Genomic DNA, 18238 nt, shown 5'->3' on the forward strand with positions numbered 1-18238 from the left:
AAATCTCCAAACCAAAAGGGAACGTGCAGAAACATTTACTCACTTTCCAAGCTGTACACATTTTTCACTTGATGAGCCCTTAAAGAAGTGTTCCCCCAGTTCAGAAATCGCCCAAGCAGGCCCGCCTGGCCTGTCCGGCTGGCGCTCCTGCCCGCTCTTCTGCGGGGGAGTTTCTGCCTTTTCTTCCTGGGGCCTCTAAATTCTTTCTTGGCTTCTCAGGCCTAACAGTGTATTTTGATGCACAAACAGGAATTAGCCCCTTCCTTGGTCCTTAAGGGTCCACCACAGCCAGGGCCCAGACCTGGAGCTTTACCTCACCCTGGGTGTCCATGCAGCCTGCAGGCCCTCTCTCTGCGCTTTCCGCTTTCCTAATCGGCTGGCCTCTCAGGGGTAATTCCTGGGAGCCCCAAAGATGTGCAAGGACAGGAGGTGGGCCTGGGTCAGGAGAGTTAGTGGGAAGACACCTGAAGCATACAGGACGGATGGGGGTGCCTACCCCCACTGTGGGCCCAGGCAGGGAGCTGGACTAAGGCATCGGGATCTCCCCATCCCGAAGGCGTACCCATAGTTTGGGATCTGGGACCACCATCCCTTGTTCAGACCTCACAGCTCCCCCCGCCCCTTTTTCCCCAGTAGACTTTGTGTCCTCGGCCCCTTCGGCTGACCCGGGTTCCAGATGCCCTGTCCGGGCCGAGTGGTAAGGTGGGGCGCGGCGGCTGGGCGGGGACGCGGGGTGCGCGGGTGCGGCGCGGAGGGCGCGGCGCCTTTAAGGCCCCGCGTCAGGCCGAGCGAGCGCAGGGGCCGGGCGGCGGGGCGGGGCCTCGGCGGGGCAGCCGCGCGGCTTCACCTGCAGTTCCGAACGCGCGGAACAGAGGCGCGGGCGGCTGGGAGGCCGGCGGACGCACCCGCCCGAGGGAGCCCGCCGCCGGCCGGACTTGGCCTCGCTCCCGGAGCCGGGCGGCAGTCGCGGCGGCGCAGCCTGGCTGCAGGAGCTGGGCCCGCTTGAGCGGCGGCGGCAGCGATCGGAGCGGCGCGATCGGGGCGGCGGCGGAGAACGGGCTCCGGGCGCCAGGCATCGGGCGGGCGCCGGGGCGCGGCGCGGCGGGGAAGATGACCGTGGGCTCCGGCGTGCTCCTCGTGCTGCTCTTGCTCTCCGGCGCGCTCCGGGTAAGTTGCGCCTCGCGTCCGGGCCGCTCGGCAGCCCAGGCAGCGCGGGGCCGCCCCCGGAGCCGGCGGGGCGCGCACTCGCCTGGCGGGGCTTTCCCGGGCTTCCCCGGCCCGCGCCGGGCGTCCCCGGCGCGCGCACCGCTGCATCCAGCCGGCTCCCGCGCTTCGCGGAGCCGCCTGCGGTCGGCAGGAGCGAGGAGCCGCCGGGTCAGCGGGGAGCGGCGGTGCGTTGCGGAGTGCGGGACGCGGGGAGCTCTGCCCGAAGCGGACCCGCCGAGCATCCTTCAGCCACCCCAGGTCCGCAGCCGCTGCCCCGGAGCTTGGCTCTCCCGCGCTGGGGCAAGCTGCCCGCTGGCGGAGCCGGCGAGCCCTCCGTCGCCCGCTCGCCGCGCTCCTCCGGAGTTGGCGAGCCCAGCCCGGGCCAGGGCTGAGGACGAGGGGAGCTGGCGGCGGCCGGCCGGAAATCAGGGTGTTGGGGACACCCGGTCTGGCCGCCCCTGCTGGGGGCCGGTGCTCCCGGCGCGGCGCCGCATCCGTCCTCGTTCTCTGGGTGCTGGCAGGGACCGCCGCTGCTGGTGGGCGGCGGATGTGGACCGAGGGGCATTCTCGCTGCGGACTTCCCGCGGCGCCTGCTGCAGCCAGTGTTCGGCGGGGCCCTCGCGGCTCGGAGCGGGGCCGGAGAGCCAGGCGCCAGGCAGGAGCATGGTGAGGTGCACCCGGGAGCGCGGTCCGGGCACCCGCCTTCTTCCTGCGGAGCCCCGCGAGCTCTGTCCCCAGCCCTGCGCTGCGCCTGCAGGGTGCAGGTCCCGAGGGCAGCGTGCAGGCTGCGCCGGGGGGCGCCCCTGGGGTAAGGCAGCGGGGCCGCGAGAGTTGCAGGAACCCCCTCTCGTGGCCGATCGGCCTCGCTGCTTCTCCAGGGCCTCGCTGTTGTAACCTCGGAAATAAACAAGTGCCCGCGGCCGGAGGCCCGCACTGAGGCTCGGGGCGCTTGGGTGCGCTCGACCCACGCCCGGGCAGGTGGAAACTTTCCTGGGCGAGTTAGGTATCCCCGGGCTTCGGTCGTATTTGGAGCTTCGTTCTCGAGGCACGGAGCCGAGGTGCGGAGCCTTACCCGAGGAGTGACCCTGCGCCCTGCCCTGCCTCCCCTTGGTGATTTTTGATGGGGGCGCCGCGCCCAGGCCGGCGTCGGGGTCCCGGGAGCTGCGGGCTGGGGCAGCCTCCGGAGCCGAGGACGGGCGGGCGGCGGCGCGCAGGCCTGGAGGAGGCGGGGAGGTGCGTTCCGCTTGGTGGCCCCGCGAAGGCGCGACTGCGGGGCTCGGGCTGCGCCCCTGCTCCTGCGCTCGCTGCGGAGCCGGGAGCTGTGGCGCTCCTTCTTCTGACGCGGGGCTGGCTTCCCGTCGCACATGCAGCCTCTCCCTCCGTTCCGCATCCCTACGCAGCTGACCTAGCTGCCACTCCCCGCAGCCTGGGAGGGGCTCTTCGCCCACCTCCACACTTCCCTGCCCTCCCAGCGATCAGGGTTCTAGACCTCACACTGGGCAGGATAGCCCAGGGTGCGCCGGGGGACAGGACAGGAGGACACCCACCTTCTTTGGTCAGTTAGGGAAGCTCTGGCCTGGTTAGGCTGGAGATGAGGGCTCCAAAAGTGGACAAGCGTCCAAGAAGTGGAGGGGTAGGACTGGAGGGTGGGCGGAAGCCTCGGCCGCCTCCCTGCAGCCTCCGCGAGAGCCAAGCTCCGAGGTGGAGCTGAGTCTTGGAGAATCTCCTTTCCTGCCCTGCCCCTCTTCTTCCTCCTGGCCACCACAGGGAGGAGAAGGCCTGCTGGCCCACCTCGGCCCAAGCCTGAGCACTGGGGTGGGAGGGTGACACGGCCCGGGCAGGAGCCTGCTCCCTTGGCCGCCCCTCCTCTGTGTCTGCATTTGCTAACTCCTGGCTCTGCTGCTGGACAGTCCTCAGACCTTCCCTTCTGCCACGTGTGGGTGAGGCCCTGACAGGCCCTCAGCCTCGCCATCCGCCGGCCCTCCCTCCCTGCTGCATGCCCCCTGTCCCCGGCCAACGTGGAGACCACAGGGGCAGACCCCAGATTATGTCTGGGAGGAGGCTCTGGTGGACCAAGGCTTGTCATAGCTGGAGACCTTGCATGCAGGAGGCCCGACTAAACGTGGGTTGGATGCAATTTCTGTGAACCTGTGTTTTTTCTGACCTCTCTTGTTTTTGTTCTCAGGCCCACAATGGAGATCTTACAGCCAGGGAGACCTGCAAAGCTGGATTCTCTGAAGAAGATTACACGGCATTAATCTCCCAAAATATTCTGGAAGGAGAGAAGGTCCTCAAAGGTAAGGCAGACATGTAAATGAAATGGCATACCATGCTCTGGATTAGGGAAACATTACCACCCACAGAAAAAGACGCTCGGCTGGCTTTGAGCCAGGCTCTTTGCAAAAAAAAAAAAAAAAAAAAAGGTGGAGAGGTCAGTGGAGGTGCAGCTCGGTAGACCTAAAAGGCCTTTTGCATCACAGGTGAATGATTCAGAATCCCTGTCATTTTTGAGTGAGGTGAATCATTTCCTGGGCAACAAACTGGAATTCGGATGTAGCGTCACCCAAATAATGTGCAGAGAGAGAGACCTTCTTACCAAGTATTTTTGTGTATGAAATTCTGGATTCTCAAATTATCCCTGCTTTGAAATGCATGATAAAGCAGACGATGTTGTTGGGGATGCAGTAAATAAGCCCACAGACGTTCTGTTCGCAAATGTGCCATGAGTTTTCATTACTGTCCCACTGACAGCACGGAAACACACGTGCAGGAGGGAGCTGCCGATTAGCTTTATTGTAACCGCAGGACGATATCCACGTTTGTGATGGGGAAGTCAGAGGCAGCTTCAGAACTCAAATGACAATAGATCATTCTGCATATCGACCTGTTTCCCTTTCAAGACAAACTAACTAACCTTTATTTGCATGGGAGGGGAAATAAATCAGTTCTTTCTTCCTTGAGGTTTCAAATTGGCACCACAGACACCTCGGCGCGTGCCTTCCCTCCCCGCATCGGCTTCCCAGAAGCGGCTGCGTTTAGCTGATTCCAAAGTGATGGAGGGAACAAACTTTAGTGGAAGCATCAAAGCTAAGTTTCAATATTCAGGGCAAAATCATGCTCCGGCTGCTGACTTCCTGCCCAGTTTTCTGTTTTAGGGAATACAGCGTCCCCGCCATGAGCACTGACAGCAGATCCTTCGTGTGCGGCGGAACGCTCACAGAGTTGGTTGATTCTTCACATCCTGTCTGTGGAGACAGCTCGTTGACCTACTGTGTGTGCCTGGTTATGTTAATCAGGATCTTACTTTGCACCGAGTCCAGCTTTTCTAACTTATTTGTTGTCATCTGAGTTGACTATTAATATAGGGGTGTGATACTATTGACTCCTTCATTGATTATCAAAAAACAAAAAACAGCAACAAAAAAACCCAACCTCTTGGCAGTTGGCCTGGAAGCGGGCTGGGTAGCTGTGGGAGTGAGCATCTATGGTGAGAGTTTTCAAGAGATGCTTTGTTAATTGCACAGTGTGTGTCATTTTAGACGGCCTTTCAGGATCTGTGGGTTTATGAGAATCCCTGTGTGTGCACAGAGAAGGCCCGGAAGACTCTCTCACTCTCAGTGCAAATCAGGGGCGGCTTACTGCGGTCCTGCTGTTTGTGTGTCCTGAGGCTGGCATCCTCGCCACCTCCCCAGTATGCAGCTAAACTTAAGATCTTGGCATATCAGTTTTACTCAGGAATTTAAGAAAAAGTACCTCTATTTTTGTAACAGCAGGTGCTACCTACTATGGAAGAGAATGACAGATGATTCTCTTACTTTTCTTAATAAAATGTAAGATTTCCAGCTAGCATCTCCTCTCTCTCCTGGTGGACTGTGCGGGTCCAGGCTGACCTGCCCTCTGCTCCTAGCCCATGTGATGGGGAAGCCTTGGTCGCTGGCTGGATGCTGGCCTGCCCCGTATGCCCCGGGAGTCCATCATCGTACGTGAACTTGGACCAGCTCACGGACTGTGTGGATGCAAGACTCATATTCTCTGCACTGCCTTATACCCGCGATGAGGCCCAACCCAAACCTGGTTGAGGGGGAAATCACAGAGTATCTCCCTCACCTGCGTGTGCCACTCCCTCTGTGTTCTCAGGAACAGAGAGGTTTTATCTTAGAAATAATTTTACACATATGGAGGCAAAAGCTGCCACTGCATACACTCAAGCCACGGCAGATAAAAACCTCTGTTTATGTAGAAAACTTCGCAAACGACAGGACCCCAGTGAAGATGCATGTGTCGAAAATAAATAAGTGGCCCAATATTTCTGTTATCCTGGTAGGAATCAAGTTAAATAGGTAATGACTACTTACAATTGAGTTATGCCAGCGGAGAGAGCTTAACCTTAATTTGACAAGCAAAGCTTCACAGAGTCCCCGTTTTATTCTAAATGCGCCGTAAGCCGTTAATGACTGTTTTGCGGTTCCTTCTCTTTGCCGGAGTAAGCTCACCGGCAGCCCCAAACATCCAGGCTCCAGAAGGAGAGATTTGTTACACAGTAATTAACTTGTTGATGATAAATGGATGGAAGAAATGTTGTGGCATTTTGTTTTATGTCTAAATGAAAAAGCATTTGCATTCAAAAAATTTCACGCTAATTAGCCTTAAAACCGTTTTCCCCAGTAGGGTAGCAGATACTATGGTATTGGGATCCTTTTGAATGGCGGGCAGAACCGCTACGTACGCCGTCTGGAGTGTTTGTTTAGCTGATCTGTAGTTCCTAGATCCCCTCCGCATTGCGTTTCCCGTCTGTGCTCCTCCTGGCGAGCACTCGAATGTAACTGCACACGCTGTTACCCCGTGGTTTATTTCCAGGATCATTCACGGATGGCCACGATCACTGGTGCATGGTACTATCTAAAATAGGATGGTGGAGCCCTTTTCCTTACGTGACAACAGAGCGTTCTCTACACCATAGTTTAGCATTGGGTCGTGGCTAAGCTGGAGTCTTTTTCTCGGCTTCGTTAATAATTAACGGTCAGCCCGGCCCGAGGCTGCAGCTGATGCGCTGACCTGCATCGCTCTCTCATGGCGGGCAGAGTTCTGCGAAAACCCAGACCAGCTTCAAGGTAAAACCCCACAAGGATGGGAGATTGAGGGGCGGCTTTGTGGGAACCCAGCACGGATGGGTCGTATCTGTCCTCGCTCCTGGAGAAGAGGGTGATGTGTGTGAAAATGTTGTCTGCCAGGGCAGGGGAAGTGGGGTCTGGACATTGCCCCACGGGTTCAGAGAATACAGAAAGAGGTGCTTTGTTTCTGATGACTTCATTTACTGAGACTGCCTCAGAAAAGCCTTCCCTCTCCCATATCCCAGTGAGTTTATGACCATCTTGTGCCCTTGACCACACTTTGCTTTCTCATTGGAGAATTTATATTATCTGGTCAATCATCTTTCTTACTTAAACTGTAAGGTTCATGAGGGCAGCAGCCCCGTCACTCTGGTTTAACATTTAGAATGTTCTGGGCCAACAGGATAAAACCCAATTCACAGAATCTTAAATGAATGGGGTTTAATTTTTCTCACATAACCGTGAAGAGGTAGGTAGTCAAGGACTGATCAGGTCAGTGGCACCATCTCATGCCTAATCTTTATTCTTATAATTCTACCATCTTTAGTTTGTCAGTGTATTGCCTGATCATTGTAAACTGGCTGCTGTGGCTCCAGGCATTGCATGTGAGTTCACAGCAAGCTAGAAAAAGGAGGGAGTAGTAGCACCATCTTCATCTCTTCCCTGTATCAGAAAAACAAACACTTTCTCAGAACCCTTGCTGAAGTTCTCACTGGCAAGGACTAGGTCACATTCCACTCCCAGTGGAAAGAGGTGGGGAGGCTGGGAAGCAGAGAATTGCACCGTCTGACTTAGACCTGTTATGATCCATCACCTGGTAGATGAGTAAATTGCTACTTGGAGCAGAGTTGGGCGTCTTAGGAAGGAAGACGGGAGGAATGGGTACCGAGGAGACAAGCATCAGTGTCTGCCACATAAAGGTTTCCCCAGCTTCCAGCACCCTACCCAAAGCAGAGTAACAGGCAGTGCCTTGTAGAACGAATGACTCATTTGTGTATCAAGTCACACAGAGGGAGGGATGGTTGAGGAGAGACCAAATGCATGCAGGGGTCTGGAATCGGCATCTAAGAAATCGCCACAATGTAATGACTGTGGCCAGAAGTACCGCTATCTTGTCTTCACAAGTATGTTGAAAATAGCCTCTTTACCCTCCTCTGTGAAGACAGGTAACACTCTTGCCAGGGTGGAAGGTGTCGCTAGATGCATGGACCAGACGCTGAGCGAGTCTGACTGCACACCTATCACCCAGTGTCATGCCTGCCTTGTGGGGCCGTGGGTGTGCAACCAGTGTTGTCAAGTGAAGTCATGAATGAGCCGGAAAATGCTGACACTGTGGTGTTTCTGAGTCCCCTCCGTCAACTCACAGATAAGCGGGAGCTGCTCGGAATGTTCAAATAAATGGCACGCACGACAAAGCCACCCTGTGTGCTGTGAATCACTGGACACTGCAGGTTGCCTGTCCAGTATCCATTCTGTCCCTCTTCCTTACTAACAGAACCTCTTCCTTACTAATGAAACCTCTTCTGTCCTGATCCGGTTGGCTCACACTGAGCCCTGTTTAATATACTCACACCTCTGGTAGACTTTTACACCAAGGTGGCAGTATGGCCCTTTTCTGGTCAATGGGATCTGACTAGGTATTTCTGTTAGAGGAGACTTGTGGGAAAGCTGTTTTTTTCATGGTAAAGAGTAACAGACTCAGCTGGCCGTGCCTTCTTTCTTTTGCCCTTACCTTTTTCTCCTGCCTGGAATATGGATGTGATGTCTGGGGCAGAGCAGCCATCTTGTGACTGTGAGGATGGTGGAGTGGGAACTGGATCTCAGGTGGCATCCTTGAAAAACTGCAGACCTTTCACTGTCCCCTGAGAGATGAGAAAAATAAGGATAAAACACCACAGTCGAGTTTCTTGTGACGTGCAGCTAAATGCAATCCCTGCCTTTGGGAAAGCAAGAGCTGTGCATGCTAGCAAGTGCTTGTCTTTCCCTCTGGAAGCTCACAGCATGTTTCATGCTCTGCCCTGAGCCTCTATCCATCCTTTGTTTCTTGGGCCTTGGCCTTACTCTTGCTCTAGCGGCCTTATGCTCCTTTGTAAATTAGTATCCACGTCCAGCACACTGGATTGCAGAGAGCATGTCTGGGCACTCGGTACATATTTGGTGAACAGACGAAATGAATAGTCACCACTTCAGACTTTCTCTTTGGCCAGGATATGACTGAATCATTACGTATATTAAGTCAGGGCTGTCTATCTCATCCACCCATCCCAGAATGTGAACTCTCTGCTGGCTGTCTTAGCCACCCTCTTCCAGGAAGCCAGGAGATTATGCACTGGGAATCTTGGTCTTAACAAAGACATGGAGTTGAGTGGAGGTGAAGCAGGACTGAGCCCCAGCGGGTGGCTTCCACTGGCTCTAAGCCAGGACTTTCTTTGCTCTTGAAGCCAAAGGAGGCTCCTTTGAGCACCCAGACCTCACTGCCTTCTATTGGTGGTACCTCAGGTGTCCCCTGAAAAGGAGCACCCGGAGCCCGTGGTAGTGGTGGAGACCATGGTACCCCTCTGGCTGTCTTTGGGGCCAGCCTTGCCTTTTCAGGGACCAGTGCTGTTTTGGGTTTCTCAGCAGCCTTTCCCTGCTATAATTTTGCCTGGTCACAGAGTTAAGAGGTTTAGAAAGAGTTTATATACTTAGAAAGTGGCTTCTATCAGATAAGAGGTAAGAACAGCACAGTGATAAAGCACGAAAAGCCTGCTTTATGCTCTGCCCACGTGCCAAAGCTCACGCTGATGGAGGGCCCTGATAGCCGTGTTTAAAACCAAAAGCAGGCCAAGGACTGCGGCCCCTGCCCTCGGCCACCACACCGCGTGCAGGCCCGGCCCCTGCTTCTGTTGCTCCCCCTGCAGCCCGGAGGGAGGTGCTAGTGCCTGGCCTTCCTCACTGGGTCCCTAAGGCCACGGATCAGGAGCGCCCCCCCAGCACCCTCGACCCCCTGTGCCCTCTCTAGTCAACTGTCATGAAATAAAAATCCTCATCTCAGAGGCACACACACCAGTTAGACGTGAGGATGACGGACTCGTCCACGCTGCAGTTTGAAGATTAAGATTTTTGCATTTCAGAAATATGTATTTTAATGGAGTCTTGGGATGAGGGAATGTGAAACTTTATATACTTATAACATTGCGTCCCAGCTGGGTCTGTGCCAGCCTCGGTGCACGTCCCGTGTAATCCTCCCAAAAACCTTTCTGGGGAGGTAAAATTATTGCCATTGTTTGGATCAGAAACTGAAGATTGAGGAGGTTGAGAGACTGGCCTAAATGCATGCAGTTTGCTCTGTTTTCCCTCATGTTCAGACCCACGCTCTTAGCTTGTTTACATCTCCCCTGTAATGTGAACGGAGATGGTTTCTAGAGCGCTTGAGCGGACAAGAGACACCCCAGATGTTCAGGGGCGCCGTCATAAAACCGGCAATTATCAGGCATCCAGACGCGCTAATTGTTCCTCACCTTGAACGTCTGGAACAAACAGAGGCCCCGTTTATCCAGAAGTGCTTGACTGCAGTTGCTGATGTGGAAGGGCCCATCTGAAGTGGGTCCAAACTTGGTGGACACCTTGGGTTGGCAAAACTGGCCTTGGTTTTAGAAGAGCAGGATTCTGCGATGCCAGCAGGAATGTGTGATTCCGGGCATGTGGCAGACAGTCCCAGAACCACACTCTCACTCAGCTCTCAGACTCTGCCCACGTTGGGGACACAGCAGAGAAAGCCTACAGGAGCCAGCCGTCCTGGCACACACTTGATGGGGGCAGGGCTGAGGCTCGGGACAGCGTCATAAACCACTCCTGCTGCGGCTCAGAGCCTGGGGGACCTCGATGAGGCTCCCGAGAAGAGCTGACAACCCTGGTTTGAAGGAGGCCGCCCACCTGACCAGGCCGGGCTTCCTGGTACCACCTCTGTGGTATGCGGGGGCTGCATGGGAGAGAGGGCCCTCCGTCTGCAGGTGGTCCTTTCTGCCTGGTTCTGGGGTCCTCAGTGTTTGCAGGGGCCCCCGATTCTAGGTCCTTCCCTCCTTCCTTCCTTGTGTCCTTCTTTCTTTTTCTTTGGAGCATGGTTAGGTGGATGCCAGAACTAACCACAAACTGAGAGCGAGTGAGGAAGCCAGCACTCATTTTTTCAAAGAATGTTCCTGTTATTCTGACTCTTTGAAGGAGCAATTCTTACTCCGATGGGGCTTCCCTGGTGGTGCAGTGGTTAGGGATCCACCTGCCAATGCAGGGGATATGGGTTCGAGCCCTGGTCCGGGAAGATCCCACGTGCCGCAGAGCAACTAAGCCCGTGCGCCACAACTACTGAAGCCCGCGCTCTAGAGCCCGTGAGCCACAACTACTGAGCCCGCGTGCCTACAGCCCATGCTCTGCAACAAGAGACGCTACTGCGATGAGAAGCCCGCACGCCGCAACAAAGAGTAGCCCCCGCTCGATGCAACTAGAGAAAAGCCCGCGCACAGCAACGAAGACCCAGTGCAGCCAAAGATAAATAAAATAAATAACATTTATTAAAAAACAATTCTTACTCCAAGTGAATTCCACTATACAAAATACTGTAAGCTGCGTGACTGTCTTTCCGTCAAGGGTGGAAAGTGTGCTCTTGTAAAACCTCATGGCACTTGTTTTGCTTGTGATCTTCAGAGAGGGCTGTGCTATGCTGGAAGACGGGCTGGCAGAAGCCCTCCCTTTTTGCTTAAAAACGAAGAATTTTGGTGACTTTTTGCCCAGGCTCTAGGCTGCCCTCTCCTGGTGGCCTCTGGTACTGTCTCAGCCGCCTCTCCCCACCTCCACTCCTTTTCTTAAACAAAAGAGAACGAAACTGAACAAAACCCTACTTAATTACCTTGGACTAGTGTATGCCACCAAAGGCCCTCCCTCCCAGCCTGCATTGGGGGCACGTGGCGTCTTTTGAGCACTTATTATATGCTAATATGTACTCGCATTGAATGCCTTCAAGACACCTGTGGGCTCAGGGCAGCCAGAGGCCACACCCCCAGACCACCTGGTCTGTAAGGGCTGTAGGACTTTCCGCTCCCACACTGCCTTTTCCAGGGAGGAATTTGCTTAGATTGAGGACTGTATGCGTTTCTTAGTGTGGTACAAGTGACCCATAAATGTAGCAGCTTAAAAGACACCGATCTTATCAGCTTGTTCTTCTGGACATCAGACTCCATCCAACATGGGTCCCCCTGGGCTAACATCCAGGTGTGGGCAGGCTGGATCCTTCTGGAAGCTCCCGGGAGAATCCGTTTCCTGCCTTTGCAGCTTCTCGAGGCCCCACTGCTGTCCTTTTCTCGCGGCCCCTTCCTCTACCTTCACACCAGCACCGGTGCAACTCCCCACGGTCACATCACCTTCCCTGACTGCCTCTCCTGCTCATAAGGACCTCGTGAGGACCCTGGGCCCCCCACCCCCCGACAGTCCAGCATCACCTCCCATCTCAGGTCCTGGACTTGAGCACATCGGCAGAGGCCCTTTTGCCACGAAGGTGACGTACTCGCAGGTTCGGGGATTCGGACATGGGTGTCCTTGGGGCCTCCCGCAGGCCGCCGCCTGCTGAGGACCTGCTGCGTCTCGGGCATTGTGATGTGTTCTTCACTCGGCTCCTGTGGACCCTCAGCGATTCATGCGGGCACCCCCGCTTCACGGAGAGGAAAGTGAGGCCCAGGGCGATTCAGTAACCCAGTGGGAGACGGTTTAGGGAGACCTATTTGCATGCAAAGCTGCAGCTCTGAGCCCTGCCCCCCATGGCCCTCAACCCACCCTGCCTCACTCTAGGAGCTCCCGCCATACGGTGTCTCTAGTTAGGACTCTGGTTGGCAGCTTCCTCGTGGGTCCTGAGACGGGGATTTGCCACTCTGGAGACTCTGAAGGGTGACGGGGGCCACAAAACCTGTCCGAAGCAGCTTCCAATCCAGCTGCTTTAACTGCGCCTTGTTTAGCTTCATTGTGTTTTCTTACCTCATGCGGCGATTTAGGAAGGCTTAAGGTAAGCCTTCAGCGACACATAAATATCTGCAGGGCAGGGGAGTGCCACCCCCTGCCTGTCAGGTGGGAGGATGGGCCTCCTGGAGGTGGGAGCTTACCTGCCCAGGGAGAGGCCCCGGGAGAAGCTGCAGGCCTTCCTGGCCTAGAACAGGTGTGCTTTCCATTTAGAATACAGTTTAATTCAGTTCCAGCCCCGGGGTTGGGGTGCAGACCCCATGTCTGTCCAAGGAGGGGGCCTCGCTCTCCTTATCCTTGAGCCAGGTAGAGAGGACGGCTCGCCTTCCGGACCGGCCCCCTTTGGGAGTGCGCACCCTTGCCTGTGCGGCTGACTTGGAGAAATGTTAGAGTTTCGTTTTGCTTGGTTTTTGCTGCCCAAATGTGTTTGAACACCTTCAATGTTGATCTGCCTGGAAAGCCGAGAGGGACCCTCGTTGTGTACGTGTGCTAAGCTTGCCGTCCCAGTCTTCTGCGTCCAGCGGGGCAGGGGAGGAGTGAGGGTGGGGAGTTCTCCTGGGAGAGGAGCTGAATGGGGGCGGCCCTCCCTTCTCTAGGCCTTGGTTTCCTTATCTGCAGAGGGGCAGGATGTCCAAGTGTGGTCCAGGAACTGCCTGCCTGGGGGACACTGTTAAACCCGGCAGGCCCCTGGGTCCCCTCCCACACCAACTGTAGCGGGTTGGATGGTGTCGACTTTAAAAAAATGCAGTGTGAGAGTCGTGAGTTAAGTTTTACTGGGGGCAAAATGAGGACTATAGCCTGGGAGACAGCATCTCAGAGAGCTCTGAGAAATCGCTCCAAAGAAGTAGGGGGGGGAGGTCAGTATAGATGTGATTTTGGTGAAGGGGGAGTACATGCAGTCAAACACATATCTTTTGGCAGAAGGTTTCTGCTAGTCACGAGGGGCAGACGTCACCATGAAGGATTTTAGTGCTTTTCTAGATAACGAGGAGATACAAGAAGTGGGCTCATAAAATTGGCTCCTGAAAATATCTAACTCTCTGAAGACCTGTTCTGCCACTTTTTCCCAGAGCACAGAGTCCCTCATCTCTGCTCTCCACCCTGAGCTCCTTTCAGGGGGTGTCTAAGGTCAGCAGCTGCAGCAGCACGTGATTTAATCCTTGTAGAGGTGGATGGCAAGTGCCCCTGGCAAGGGCCAATTCGTGGTTGACAACGGTGGCCCCAAAAGATACATCAACCCAGAACCTGTGACTGTGACCGTGTTTGGAGAAAGGGTCTTTGCGGGTTCAACTAAGCTAAGGATCTTGAGATGAGATTACCCGGGATTATCCAGGGCCCTACATCCAGTGACAAGTGTCTTTATAAGTGACAGAAGAGGAGACACACACACAGGGGAGAAGCTGTGTGACGATGGAAGTAGAGCCTGGAGTGATGAGGCCACAAGCCAAGGACACCTGGGGGACCAGGAGCTGCAAGAGGTGGGAAGGACGCTCCCCTGGAGCCTGTGGAGGGAGTGCAGCCCTGCCAACCTGGATTTCAGACTTCTGGGCTCTAGAACTTCAAGAGAATACTTTTTTTTTTTTTTTTTAAGTCTGTGGTCACTTGTTACAGCAGCCCCAGGAAACTCACACACGCACTGAACTAGAAATCCTGGGTCTGTGCCCTAGGACTCTGCCTATTTAATCCAACTGCCAGGGAAGCTGATGTTCCTTAAAGCCTGAAGGCTTCAGGTCTAGAGGACGTTTACTTTCAGAATTCCAGCGCTCAGCATCCCTCGTGAGAAAGTGTGTTTTCCATGAGGGGCTCTGCCAGGAGGTAACCAGCATCCTAAAGTGCTGCTCAGGTGGGCGGTGGGAAGGATGCTGTGGTTTCCATCTCCCCAGAACAGTAAATGGGGCACGTCAGTATAGAAATGTAGGATCTCGTACTATAAAGCCTGACATGGAACAGTTTCATTGGAATTAAAATGTATGTGAACATTTGCTCTCCTCCCATTATCCTTCCCGGTCAAATGGAATTTTAACAAGGATTATAGCTCAGATAATATCACATAGATACACTGTAAATATTTTGTTAACCTGAAGGTCTGCATTTGGGAACGTATCGTTGAACCACTGCTGCTGCAGAAGGAAAGGCACGCTCCCTCTGCCACTGTGGAGATGCGTGTGAAGGGGCGGGTGCCCTCCGGAAGGAAAGCATTCATCGAATATGCCTCTTCTCTCCCCAGAACTGCTTTACTCTGCAAATGCAAAAAGGCATTATTTCTGGCTCCCAGTGTCTCGTTTCCGCGTCTCGAGCAGCCGCGTTTTTGCTGCCTGGCCCCTTAGCTCTCCGGAAAGCAGAGGTGAGCGGGCTTTCCCCAGGAAGGCAGCTGCTCAGCTCAGGTTCCAAGGTCCTGACCCTGTCCCTGTCCGTCTGTGGCTGCGTTGCAGGTAGCCTCCTGCATTCCTGGGACCAGACTGTTGCAAGCCGCCCTGCCTGCTGGGTCTGTGTTGACGGGGAGCCCTGGGTATCCCAGGGGGCTCCAGGTCTTAACTGGGAGGGAGTGGCTGTGGCCATCCTGTCTGTCTTTTGGGGTTGGGATGGGCAAGCAACCCAAGGGCCGGTGACCGGCATGGGAATGGGCCTGGCCTTTCTATGACCACTGCCACTGGGCACCAGGATTCTCAGGCCCCAGGTGCCGCTCCAGCTGGCCCCTCGGGCTGCATGCGACACATCTCCCCAAGAGTGACCCAGGGCAGCCAGAGCAGAGGCGGAAGGGCCCTCGGGTTGGAACGTTCTGGATCAGCCGTGTCGTTGCTTTCTCTTGATGGTCAGGCTGTTTGCACGGCATTGGGTTATGGACACTGTAAACTGGGTGAGCTGGGTCATGCAGCCCCTGTGGTGAGTGCCAGGCTCCCACGGGCGCCCTGTCCCATGCCTGCATCCGGTCCCATCCGAGGAGTTGGGAGGACCGTTGTTCTGTTTTCTAGTCTGTGGATCTAGGCTTCCCCTGCAGCAGGCACCTTGCCGGTGCCAACCACCACCCTCTGAGGAGAGCGCATTATGAGCCCCCTTTTACGAAGCAGGGGACACTGATGCTGGATGGTTTGGGGACAGTTGTTTAAGTGGGGCAGCCTGCCTCCTGAGGCCTGCCCTTGCCCTGTTCTATCCATCACCTTGGCCCCAATTCCCCCCACGGAGACCGGGCACCCCCGAGGCAGGGGGTCTGATAGCCTGGGTGGTGCAGACCCGGCGGCCCCGTCATCAGGTCTGCCAGCCTGCATCGTGGTCACTGCTCTTGTTAGATGACCAGACTCTCCTCCTCCTTGCCCCTGAGATGTGATGAGCTGGCCTTTGGAGCAGTAAGTTTTCCATTAGACGGCAGCTTGATTTGATATTTTTTATGGTTTTGTTTGGGGGCTTTTTCCCTTCTTGACCTTTACATTCTTACGTGTGGCCAGAGACCTTTTGGCAAAAGGCATGTTTTTAAAATTGAATAAACAAATGATGGAGAGGCTCATTTAAAGCTTTGTAGGCTCTCGGGGAATGGAGGCCGCACATGAACATAATTTCACAACCGCTATTTATTAATAGGGCTGGGTATGATTGGATTATGTCATATCACATTTAATGCTGGGGCGTGACGAGCTAATGGAGTCATTAGGCAATGAGTGTCCAAAGATAGCTGTCACCATCCTGCAGGCTCCTCACTGTTTAAAGCCGGAGGCTTTTTTCTCAAGTTATCTTACTCTTTCCCACCTTCCCTCAGATGCAAAGAAGGGATTATACCACTTGTCTTATCTAGTTCTTACATTTTAAGATAAAAACAGAATACCAGCAAAGGGCTGAAGGCGATAAAATTGTGATCAAAAGTCCGTAAAATTATAGAACTATATTTTCTTGAGAACAGAGAGGTTTCACAGTGACTTTTAAGGAGCTGGACAGCTTAAGGATTTATCTGCAGAGAAGTGTAAGGTATACTTCCATGTAAGAAAAAAAAATTGTTCCGTGCTTGAAAGGTTAATGGCTGGTAAACGTCAATTTTCTACCATGCTGCCAAAATTGCAGCGGCCTTTGAAATCCATTTTGAAGTCTTGGATCCTTTGAAAATGACGAGGGGCAGGGGTACCGCCTGAACCTCAAGTGTCTTTCCTTCCGGCTGAGCAGTGGCACCTTTGCTGGAAGGGAGAGTGTCTCCCAACTGGTGGGAGTGTTTCACTGGGGTATTTTTGGTTTAAACACTTAACAAATGCTCTGGATTTCTAGTCCTAGAACCTGCAGATGCGTCTTTATGACATAAGATCTGTCCCCCACCCTGATAAACCTGAACTGTATTTGTAGGTCGTCCTGGGATATTTGCATTTGAAATACTATAAGCATAGCCTTCTCTAAAGATCTTTGATTTTAAATATGATGACAGCGACAGACTTTTGTTGCAGCCCCTGGAATTAGAATGGGGTTGTCTCCACTTTTTGGAATTCCAGCACACAGAGGTTCTGGAACTTTCCAGAGTTTCACAGGATAGACTAGGGTATGGGATGGGAGAGCCTTCTCATCTGAGTCTCTCCCACCTCTCTCCACGTCTTCTGTGCTTTACCTGGGCTGCAGGTTTGCTCGGGCAGAGCAGATGCCTGTAATTAGAGGAAACTTGTAGGGCCCGGCTTGAAGGATCATCCCTTGTGTGTTAATTTCCCAGTGCCCTTCGATTCCCGCATCTTCCGCTGTATTAAATGCAGCCCATTGACAGGGGCGCTCCTTCTTCCTAAGTGATAGAAGACGGTCCTCACGTCCAGCCTCGCTGAATCAGCGCAAGGGAGGGGCCAGGGGGCTGCCTTTCTGATTTCTTTGTGAGCAGGACTGAATTCCCCTTGGGCTGGCGTGGAGCCACAGGCCTGGGCTCCAGCATCTTCCATCGTGAGGCTTCAGCCTGGAGGGTCACGTGTCTGTGTTTAACTCCTCTATGCTCACCTGGTGTAGCATTGGTGGTTCTCATCTGTCAGCCTCACACAGTGGGCGAGGCCACGTGAACCTAAAGTAGGAATTTGATTTTTCAGCACCGTCAGCCTGGAGGTTGTGCCTTTCCCCCGGAAGAGGCGCCGCTCACGTGATGGTTCTGTCACGATGTAAGAGAATCTTGGTTTTGCCTTTTCCCGCTTGAAAGATAAAAATGAAAGGTGACAGGTCTCCCCTCAATGCGCCAGGTTTGGTGGGGGGGGCAGGTCGGGACTCGGAGGCTGTGTTTAAGTCAGGCAGCTGATTGTGGGCGGGGATGGGAAGGGGTGCAGGGCTGAGGGAGAAAGACCAGAAGAGGGGGACTTGGTTGCTTCCTTCTTTAACATAAAATTGTGTCATGAATGGCCTTTCCTCCCCGCACAGAAGAGGCACCAAGAAGAGAATTCTTTTTTTTAACATCTTTATTGGGGTATAATTGCTTTACAATGGTGTGTTAGTTTCTGCTTTATAACAAAGTGAATCAGTTATACATACACATATGTTCCCACATCTCCTCCCTCCTGCGTCTCCCTCCCTCCCACCCTCCCCACCCCACCCCTCCAGGCGGCCACAAAGCACTGAGCCGATATCCCTGTGCCATGCGGCTGCTTCCCACTAGCTATCTACCTTACGTTTGTTAGTGTATATATGTCCATGCCTCTCTCTCGCCCTGTCACAGCTCACTCTTCCCCCTCCCCATATCCTCAAGTCCGTTCTCCAGTAGGTCTATGTCTTTATTCCTGTCTTACCCCTAGGTTCTTCATGACATTTTTTTCCCTTAAATTCCATATATATATATATATATATATATATATATATATATATATATATATATGTGTGTGTTAGCATACGGTATTTGTCTTTCTCTTTCTGACTTACTTCACTCTGTATGACAGAATTCTCTTCAAGCCAGGCCTGTGTCCTCCTGGCAGCCCCTGGGCTGGCAGACATGCTCCATTGTTGGG

At 54.0% G+C, this 18238-nt stretch overlaps 1 protein-coding gene across 1 annotated transcript in view; it reads left to right on the top strand.

Moving 5' to 3' along the window:
* Nucleotides 1-1110: 1110 nt before the first annotated feature.
* Nucleotides 1111-18238, top strand: part of CDH4 (cadherin 4) — a gene marked incomplete at both ends in the record, with an annotated part of 550963 nt that continues 533835 nt past the window's right edge. The window contains 2 exons of the mRNA XM_082857436.1: nt 1111-1167; nt 3392-3503. Coding sequence (XP_082713562.1) covers nt 1111-1167; nt 3392-3503 — 169 coding nt within the window. The remainder of the gene's footprint in view (nt 1168-3391; nt 3504-18238) is intronic.

Source organism: Leucopleurus acutus (assembly GCF_964270905.1).
Source record: "Leucopleurus acutus genome assembly, chromosome: 16".
Lineage (NCBI taxonomy): Eukaryota > Metazoa > Chordata > Mammalia > Artiodactyla > Delphinidae > Leucopleurus > Leucopleurus acutus.